Raw genomic sequence first — 9,354 nt, 5'->3', positions numbered from 1 at the left:
GATCTCTTTCAGAGCAGTTGGTAGTGGTAGCCAAGCATCATCTAGACCTTCTAATCTCAAGGTTGTGGAGACTGGTGTTCACATAGTTCAACAGTCAATGAATTGGACTAATTGTTTCCGTATGTCTTCAATTTTCATCCCTCTTCTTTCCTTTGGACAGGGAGAGACCAATAGTTGTACTGTAGATGGCTGCTTACAAACTTTTAAGAGCCCAGTCTCTACTCCCCAAAGCAGGATGTAGAACATTGTTTTTGTGGATTATGTTATGCCAATTGACCATGGTATTCCCCAAGACTATGATCCTGAACTCCTAGTCTCAGAGACTCACTCCCTCAAGGTCTTTTGTTATGTCTAAGAAGTTTTCTTAACTTTGCCCCCTATATGCTCCACCACATTCATGGATGTTTTTGCCACAAAGGTAAATAGCCATGGACAAATATCCTCTGTCAGACGTGTACTCAGATCTTTTAGTTCCTTGAAAGTGCCTTTCTCTGGTGGACTTTTTTCTTGTCTGCTGTGTTCTACCCCTTTGCAGAGTGAATTCTTACTCATTTTTTTTCACCTCTGCTTACAATTTATCCTCACAAGGAAATCATTCTTCTCGTTCCAAACTAGATTAACTTCATGCCCCACCACTTGCCTCAACCACAACTACTTCAAACACTTCATGACACCCCTTACGTTTCCTTTTCTTTGTAGTACTCACCAAAATTTAATTATTTGTGTGGTAGTTTATGTGTGATTTATCTTTATCACTAAACTCTAAGCCTGTGTGTCTAGCATATGCTGAAAAAGACAAAAAAGAAAACAGTGTTCAAAATGGAAGTATATTGCCTTTGAGCTTTAGTTACTCAAAGCATTTTAACTTTATAGACAGAAGAGATGATTTAAACAATATACTTTACAGATGGAATAGATGATCTCTCTCCAGCTATAACCTTCTGTGAACACACTTTTAGTTGAGGTGATCAGGGAAATGGTAAAGTTTAATATGAATTTTGAAAAACAGCAGTGGATTCCAGTTGGAGGAAATGGCATGCAAAGTACATGTTATTTGGGTAGCAGATTACCAAATTAGCTGAACTAGGAATCTGTAAAGAAGTATGAGGGGAGGTGGTGTAATGGGTTGGGTTGTTAACCACATGGTCAGCAGTTCGAATCCACTAGCCGCTCTGTAGTAGAACAATCAAGCTTTCTACTCCCATAACGATTTACAGCTTCAGAAACCTGACATAGGGTCACTCTGAGTTGGAACAGACTCAATGACAGTGGGTGGTTTGGTATGAGGGAAGGTAGGACTGAAAAATTACAGAAGACTAAAGGACTCATGGAGCCCTGGTATGGTGCTGTGAAATAAAGCTCTGGACCGCAAGGTCAGTTTGAACCGTAAGGTCAGTGGTTCAAATTCACCAACTGCTTCTTGGAAACCCTGTACACGGTTGCGATGAGTATGAGTCAGAATTGATTTGACAGTGCTTAACAACAAACAACAAAGGACTCTTGATTGGAAGAGATCCAAATTTGTGCCCATTCCAAAGAGAGAAGACCCAAGGGAATGCAGAAATCATTGGGCAATATCATTAAAATCACATGCAAGTAAAACTTTGCTAAAGATAATTTTAAAATGTCTGCAACAGTACAATGATAGAACTGTCAGAGGTTCAAGCTGGATTCAGAAGAGGAAGTGGAACGAGGGATATCATTGCTAATCTCTAATGGATTTTAGCTGAAATCAGAGAATACCAGAGAGATGTTTACCTGTACTTTATTGACTATGCAAAGGCTTTCAATTGTGTGGATCATGACAAGCTATGGACAACATTGTGGAGAATGAGTATTCTAGAATACTTAATTGTGCTCATGAGGAACCTATACAAGGACCAAGAGGCAACTGTTTGAACAGAACAAGAGAAAACACTGAATGGTTTATAATTAGGAAAGGGGTGTGACAGGGTTGTATTCTGACATCATACTTACTTAATCTGTATGCTGAACAAATAATTCAAGAAACTGGATTATATGAAGAAAAACAGGACATCAGGATTGGAGGAAGACTAATTAACAACCTGCAGTATGCAGATGATACAGCTTTGCTTGCTGAAGACAAATAAGAATTAAAATACTTATGATGAAGATCAAAGATCACAGCCTTCAGTATGGGTTGCCCCTCAATTTAAAGAAAACAAAAATCCTTACCACAGGACCAATAAATAACATCAAATAAAATGGAGAAAAGATTGAAATTGTCAAAGATATTTTGCTCAGATCAACTTCGTCTCCCTTACTTTGGACATATCAGGAAGGACCAGTCCTTGGAGAAGGACATCATACTTGGCAAAGGGGAGGGTCAGTGAAAAAGTGGAAGCTCTCCAATGAGATTGGCACAGTGGCAACAGCAATGAACTCAAGCGTAGCCAACAATTGTGAGGTTGGCACAGGACCAGGCAGTGTTTTGCTCTGTTATGCATAGGGTTGCTATGATTCAGTATCAAGTCAATGGCACCTAATAACAGCAACAACAACAAAGGACTCCTGGTGTGGTGCTGTAGAGTCAGCACTGGACTTTGAACCACATGGCTGGCAGTTCAAACCCAACACCTGCTCCTTAGTCGCTGTAAGTGGGAACCAACTCAATGGCACTTAGCAACAACAGAGACTTTGGATTTGATCTTGTAGTTAAGGACCATGATCAGAACTGTGATAGAAGGAGTACTGTTGAAGAATACTTACAAAATTTGTGATCATCTAGTTTTCATACAAAGTATAAAGATTCTGAGTTAGTGAAGGAATGGAAAAGAAAGGATGAAAAATAATGTACATGTAATAAATTAACCAACCTTAGTGTAGAGAAGAAGTCCTGGTATGGTGCTGTAGGATAAGCACTGGACTACTAAAGCAAGATTGGCATTCAGACTGCAAGATCGGTGGTTCACGCTCACCCAGTTGCTCCTCAGAAACCCTGTACAGGGTCACCGACTTGATGGCACTTAACAATGACAACAACAACAACAATCTTCCAGATAGATATGCCTAACAAATAATTAGAGTATCTGAATAAATCCTTAAAGGTCAGGATCTTGTCTCATTGGATGAAGTCTCTTCTATATATGTTGTTGTTGTGGTTGTTGTTGTTAGATGCTGTTAAGATGTTTCCAACTCATAGCAACCCTATGCTCTACAGAATGAAACGCCATCCAGTCCTGCACTAACCTCAAAATCTCTATATTTTAGCTCATTGTTGCTGCCACTTTATCAGTCTGGGGGACTTCCTCCAGGGACTGATCCCTGCTGACGACATGTGCGAAGAATGAGTGGAATTCTCACCATCCTCTCTTCTAAAGAGCATTCTGGCTGTATTCTTCAAAGACAGATTTGTTTGTTCTTTTGGGAGTCTATGATACTCTCAATATTCTCTAACATTAAAATTCAAATGCATTTATTTTTCTACGGTCTTCCTTATTCACTGTACAACTTTCACATGCATATGAGGCAATTGAAAATACCATGGCTTGGGACAGTCCCACCTTAGTCTTCAAACTGACATCTTTGCTCTTGAACACTTTAAAGAGGTCTTTGGCAGCATATTGATCTAATGCAGTATGTAGTTTGATTTCTCGACTGCTACTTCCATGAGTATTGATTGTGGGTCTAAGCAAAATGAAGTCTTTGGCAGCTTCAATCTTTTCTCCATTTATCATGATGTTTTTTATTGATCCAGTTGTTATCTTTACATTGAGGTGCAATCCATACTGAAGACTGTAGTTTTTTGTTTTTTTTAAATCTTCATTAATAAGTATTTTAAGTCCTCTTAGATTCCAGCTAACAAGGTTGTGTCACCTGCCTATCACAGGTGGTTAATGAGTCTTCTTCCCATCCTGATGCTACATTCTTCTTCATATAATCGACCTTCTTGGATTATTTGCTCAGTATACAGACTGAGTAAATTGGTGAGAGGATACAAACCTGGCACACACCTTTCCTGGTTTTAAACCATTCAATATTTTTTTTGTTCTGTTCCAGTGACTGCCACTTGGTCTCTGTACAGGTTCTTCATGAGCACAATAAAGTGTTCTGTAAATACTCTTCACACAATGTTATCCAGTTTTTATGATCCACACAGTTGAATACCTGTATGTAGTCAATGAAGCACAAGTAAACTCCTTTCTTGTCATCTGCTTTCAGTCATGATCCATCTAACATTAGCAATGATCTCTCTCATTTCATGTCCTCTTCTGAATTCAGCTTGGATTTCTGTCAGTTCCTTGTAGATGTTCTATTTCAAATGTTTTTGAATTACCTTCAGCAAAAATTTACTTACATGTGATATTAATGGTATTGTTTAATGATTACCCCATTCTGTTGGACCACCTTTCTTTGGAATAGGCACAAATATGGGTCTCTTCCAATCAACTGGCCACGTAGCTGTCTTCCAAATTTCTTGGCATAGATGAGTGGATGCCTCCAGCGCTGCATCAATTTGTTGAAACTTTTCACTTGGTATTCCACTGATTCCTAGAACCTTGTTTTTTTGTCAAAGCCTTCAGTACAGGTTAGACTTCTTCCTTCAATATCATTGGTTCTTGATCATATACTACCTCTTGAAATGGTTGAATGTTAACCAATTCTTTTGGGCATACAGACTCTGTATATTCCTTCCATCTTCTTTGGAGAGTACATGATAGAGTTTTGCATGACCAGTAACTTACTCATTGCAAATACCTTTTTCAACAACATAAAAATACCTTTTTCAACAACATAAAGTGGGACTATACAAGTGGACCTCACTCGATGAAAAACACAGGAATCAAAGTGACTACATCTTTGGGAAGAGAGAATGTAGAAACTCCATATCATCAGCCAAAATAAGGTCAGGGGCCTACTGTGGAAAAGACCACAAATTGCTCACATGCAACTCTAGGCTGAAGAAAATTGCAGTAAGTCCACAAGAGCCAAAATATGACCTTGAACATATCCCACCTGAATTTAGAGACTATCTCAAGAACAGATTTAAAATATTACACACCAGTGACTGAAGACCAGAAGAGTTGTGGGATGATATCAATAGCATCATACAGGAAGAAAGCAATAGATCATTAAAAAGACAGGAAAGAAAGAAAAAGACCTATGTATCTTACAACTCTCAAATTCTATCCTTGGTCTTTTCTATTTCTTGATCCTCTATCAATGGAGTATTAGTGGTGTTGTAGAATAAGCACTAGGCTGCTGAGTACAAGGTCAGCAGTTCAAATCTGCCAGTCACTTCTTAGGAGAAAGATGAGAATTTCTGCTCCCTTAAAGATTTATAGCCTTGGAAACCCTATACAGGGTCATTGTGAGTTGGAGTCAACTTGAGAGCATACAACAACCATCCTCTATTCAGTAAGCTTTATTTACTCTCCAAGTCTGAACTTGGCCTCACTTTTAGTTGTTATTGTTGTTAAGTGCCACTGAGTAGGTGCTGACTCATAGTGACACTGTATAGGTGTTCTGAGGCTATTAATCTTTGCAGGAGCAGAAAGGCTCAATTTTTTCCCATGGAGCAGTTGGTGGATTTGAGTTGGTGACCTTGTGGTTCTCAGTCCAGTGCTTATCCTCTAGAGGTGGCATCTAATCTGTTGCAGGCTTAGAAACCAGATAGCTAGCCTGCTAGATAGTCTTTAAAGTAAAATAACCAGGCTCACTCTCTCCCTCCTAATTCCTACTTCATGGCTGGATGTTGAGAACAGATGTTTCTAAGAGATGAATTTTGGAAAAGTGGCAGAGAATGACAAGAGTTCTCAGGATATAGTCTTTTATCCCCGTGGCCTGCAGACCTCACACCTTTCTCTACATAATACACTTTTTCAGCATAAAGAACCAATGATAGTGCCTCAGACAGGCTTTTAAACAGGTCAACTTTCTTAAGAAAAGTCATTTAACTGTCAACATGGCCAAGAAATTACCTCCTTTTTCCTTTCTCTCTCTTCTCTCCATGACCCTTTGCAGAAGACGAGGGCTCAGAAGAGATGGTCTCAGAACTAGAGTCTTACCTGGACCTGCCAAAGCAAGTTTCAGCAAAAACTACCAGAAAGATCCTGATGCTCCTGTGTGACGAGTCGGTGAGGCTGGCTTCCTAGGGTGGTGGCAGAGACTCTTGTAGGTGACTTTGCCTCCAGAGGAGCAGTCTTTCTATTGAGGCATCAGTGTGTACTACTTCTAGGTACTCTGTCCAGGCCAGATGTGGACTGGAGTCAGGAGTGGACCAGCTTTCCACTGGGCAAGCCCTAAGGAACAGAGTAGGGAACAGCCTCTGGCCTACACAGAGGTGCCCACAGAGAGACCGTGCCTCAGAACTGGCCCATCTGGCAAATGGCTCTCCCCTTAGTGGGTCAGGAAGGTGTAGTCCACCAAGCTGACAGGCCTCTGTTAACCTAAAATAGCATTTGTTCTGAGGCAGAAGAGGCACCCATCTCCCAGTGCTACGTCATGTGACCACAACTGATTAGAGACCTTTCTCTGAGAGCTTAGTTTGAGATTACACTGATTGTGTTAGGCGTTGGACATCTGGACTATTTATTAGCAAAAACTTTGAAGTATGTTTTCACTTAGGAGCAAAAGAGTAAAGATTGCCTTGGAGCTGGTTAGCTGAAAGTTGAGTTGTTACCAAACATGAACCATGTTTATTTAGATTTTACAGTTTTGAGGTGGCTAGCCCTGGCGGCACAATTGTGAAGCACTCAGCTGCTAAATAAAAGGTCAGCAGTTTGACCTCACCAGTTGCTTTGCAGGAGAAAAGATTTGGTGATCTTCCTCTGTAAAGTTCTAAAAAAACCCGTCCCAAACCCACTCCTATCGAGTTGAGTCCAACTCATAGTGACACTTTAGGATCCTGATCTCTAGGGTCTCTGAGGTTGTAAATCTTTACAGAAGTACACTGCCACATCTTTCTTCTGTGGAACAGCAGGTGGGTTTGAACCTCCAACCTTTTGGTTGGAAGCCCAATGCTTAACCCACTGTGCCACTAGGGACTATTTCAAAAGATAGTTGTTGTTAAATGCCATCAAGTTGATTCCGACTCATAGTGACCCCGTATAGAGTTTCATAGGAGCAACTGATGGGTTTGAACTGTTGACTTTGTGGTTCCCAGTCCAGTGCTTTTCCTACAGCTAGCACCACACCAGAAGTCCTTGAAAAGATAACAACTCTATGACAGTTCTACTTTGACCTCTAGGGGTGACTCTGAGTCAGAATCGACTCCCCAGCATCGCACACAACATCAAGGTGGCCAGCTGAGGCAGAGATCAGCAGTTTCCAATTTACTTGGGGCAACTGGGAAGTTTTCTCTAGCATTAGGGCTGACTGCCCCATCTCTCTCTGACCATTGAGGGCATTCTCCTGAAGTTGGAAACCGGGAGCTCCTCCTCTCTGTATTTGCTGACTTGCAGCCAGGGGTCACTTTCCACGGAGCCGTCCCTCAGGCGCTCAAATTCCCCTTCTACCTTCCTGCCTTCCACTTTCCATGCACTATGTTCTGATATGGCATGTTTGTCCCCCTCTGTGCCTTCCTTTCCTCCAGCTCATTGCCTACTGCTGTGTTCTGACAGATCTATGGGGAATAGAGCATGAGTGAAGTGACATGGGATATGTCTGTGATGGAATCAGGTTTGGACTGCAGCGGGGAACTCTAGCTCTTGTCCAATGGCTTGTGGGAAAGTTACCACTCTTCTGCAATGGAGACAGACTAAATTCATAATGAGGATTGGCTTTGCCCCTGGCCTTGCTTCCTGGGATGACTCTAAGGAAGCCATCTCCAGAAATATCTTCCACTGAAGCTTCCCTGCTGCCCGGAGTGTCATGCCTGGAGGTTCTGCTCCATGGACTTGCCCCTGGCTGGCTACACAGATCCTGGCTCTGGTTGCTGTCTCTGACTACTGCTTCCTTCTCCACAGGGGTTTCTCATTGAGAACAAGCTGCTGAGCCTCCTCCTGCCCCTGGAGAAGAGCGAGTGCTATCTGCTGAGATTGGATGCCATCTTCTCAGTGAGTTTCCTGGTTTCTGAGTGGACCTTGGGTGGATGTGAAGCCTGCCTCACTCAAGACAGCACTTATGTTTTTCTGACATTGGAGTCGATGGGGGTTTCTGGGACTTCTCTGGGCTCAGCATGATACTGTTCTCTTTATTGACAATCCACATAACAAATTGGCCTGGGACTCTTTAAGCATCCCCAGCCCCAGGCCTTTCACTAGCTTTTTCTGAGGTTGTAAATTTTTACAAAAGTAGACTGCCACATCGTTGTTCTGTGGAGCAACAGGTAGGTTTGAACCTCTGACCTTTTGATTGGAAGCCCAGTGCTTAACCCACTGTGCTACTATGGATTATTTGAAAAGATTGTTGTTGTTGTCAAGTGCCATCAAGTTGATTCTGACTCATAGTAACCCCATATAGAGACCCCCCATATATGGCCCAGCTTTCAGCATGTGGGTTTGCTCTTGCACCCACACACTCAGTTATGCATTTTGCCCCACCACTCTTTAGCATTTCCACACCAACTAACCTGAATGGAGCTTTTCATGATGACATTAACACTGTTTCCTTCTGTTCTCTTGTGTTGGTGGTCCTGTTTCCACTGTGGTTTTCCAATGCTAAATGTCCTCTGCTCTAGGCAAGCCAAGCTTCCTGCTCTTAAGAGCTGAGGGAAGAACAAACAAGATGGCGGACCGAGTGGGCGTGTCTTAACTCCGCCAACAAAAACACAGAATACCCGACCAAGCAAGCTCAGGGGATGGTCCCAGAACTCTGAACCACATATAAAGTAATATTTAGAAGGTTGGAAGACTTACAGCTGGGGGAATTTGTGGCAGAAGCAAGAAATCCATTGCTTTCTAGTCCGGGACGAACAGCTGCTCCAGGAGCCACCATCTTGGGTGAGACCAAGCGGGGGAAGGTTCGGAGCGGCCACAGACACCTGGCTGAACCACAGAGATAAAGGTGTGGACATTATTTTCTTTTGGTAGCTGTTCATTGGTCCCTTGCTGTCTACGCACCTTCATTCTGGTTACTATAAGGGTGCCTGAGCTAGTGGGCACCTCATCCCCACCTTCGGAGGGTTCTACTACACATGCGCATAGATCTCCTCGAAATTTAAAGAGACAGTTTTCAATTAAAACCAAACAGCTACAGCTGGCCCTGAAGTGTTCACAACTTGAAAAAAGGCCTGAATGTGGATTGTGGAGTGGGATAAGCAGACAAAAGAGGAAATAGGCTGAAAATTAAATCCTAACTTACGTCAAAACGACCAACAGTGGTATCTTGAAATTTCTCAGGAAGAAGAGTGAAAAGGGAAATCCATATCCTGATCACATCTACCTGGAGGCA

At 42.1% G+C, this 9,354-nt stretch overlaps 1 protein-coding gene across 1 annotated transcript in view; it reads left to right on the top strand.

Moving 5' to 3' along the window:
* DRC1 (dynein regulatory complex subunit 1 homolog (Chlamydomonas)) overlaps positions 1 to 9,354 on the top strand; it is a 91,689-nt gene that overhangs the window by 73,115 nt on the left and 9,220 nt on the right. The window contains exons 10-11 of the mRNA XM_006835295.1: positions 5,986 to 6,098; positions 7,929 to 8,018. Coding sequence (XP_006835358.1) covers positions 5,986 to 6,098; positions 7,929 to 8,018 — 203 coding nt within the window. The remainder of the gene's footprint in view (positions 1 to 5,985; positions 6,099 to 7,928; positions 8,019 to 9,354) is intronic.

This window comes from Chrysochloris asiatica, unplaced genomic scaffold (genome assembly GCF_000296735.1).
Source record: "Chrysochloris asiatica unplaced genomic scaffold, ChrAsi1.0 scaffold00016, whole genome shotgun sequence".
NCBI classification, from domain to species: Eukaryota; Metazoa; Chordata; class Mammalia; order Afrosoricida; family Chrysochloridae; genus Chrysochloris; species Chrysochloris asiatica.
This window is presented reverse-complemented; position numbering and strand designations above follow the sequence as displayed.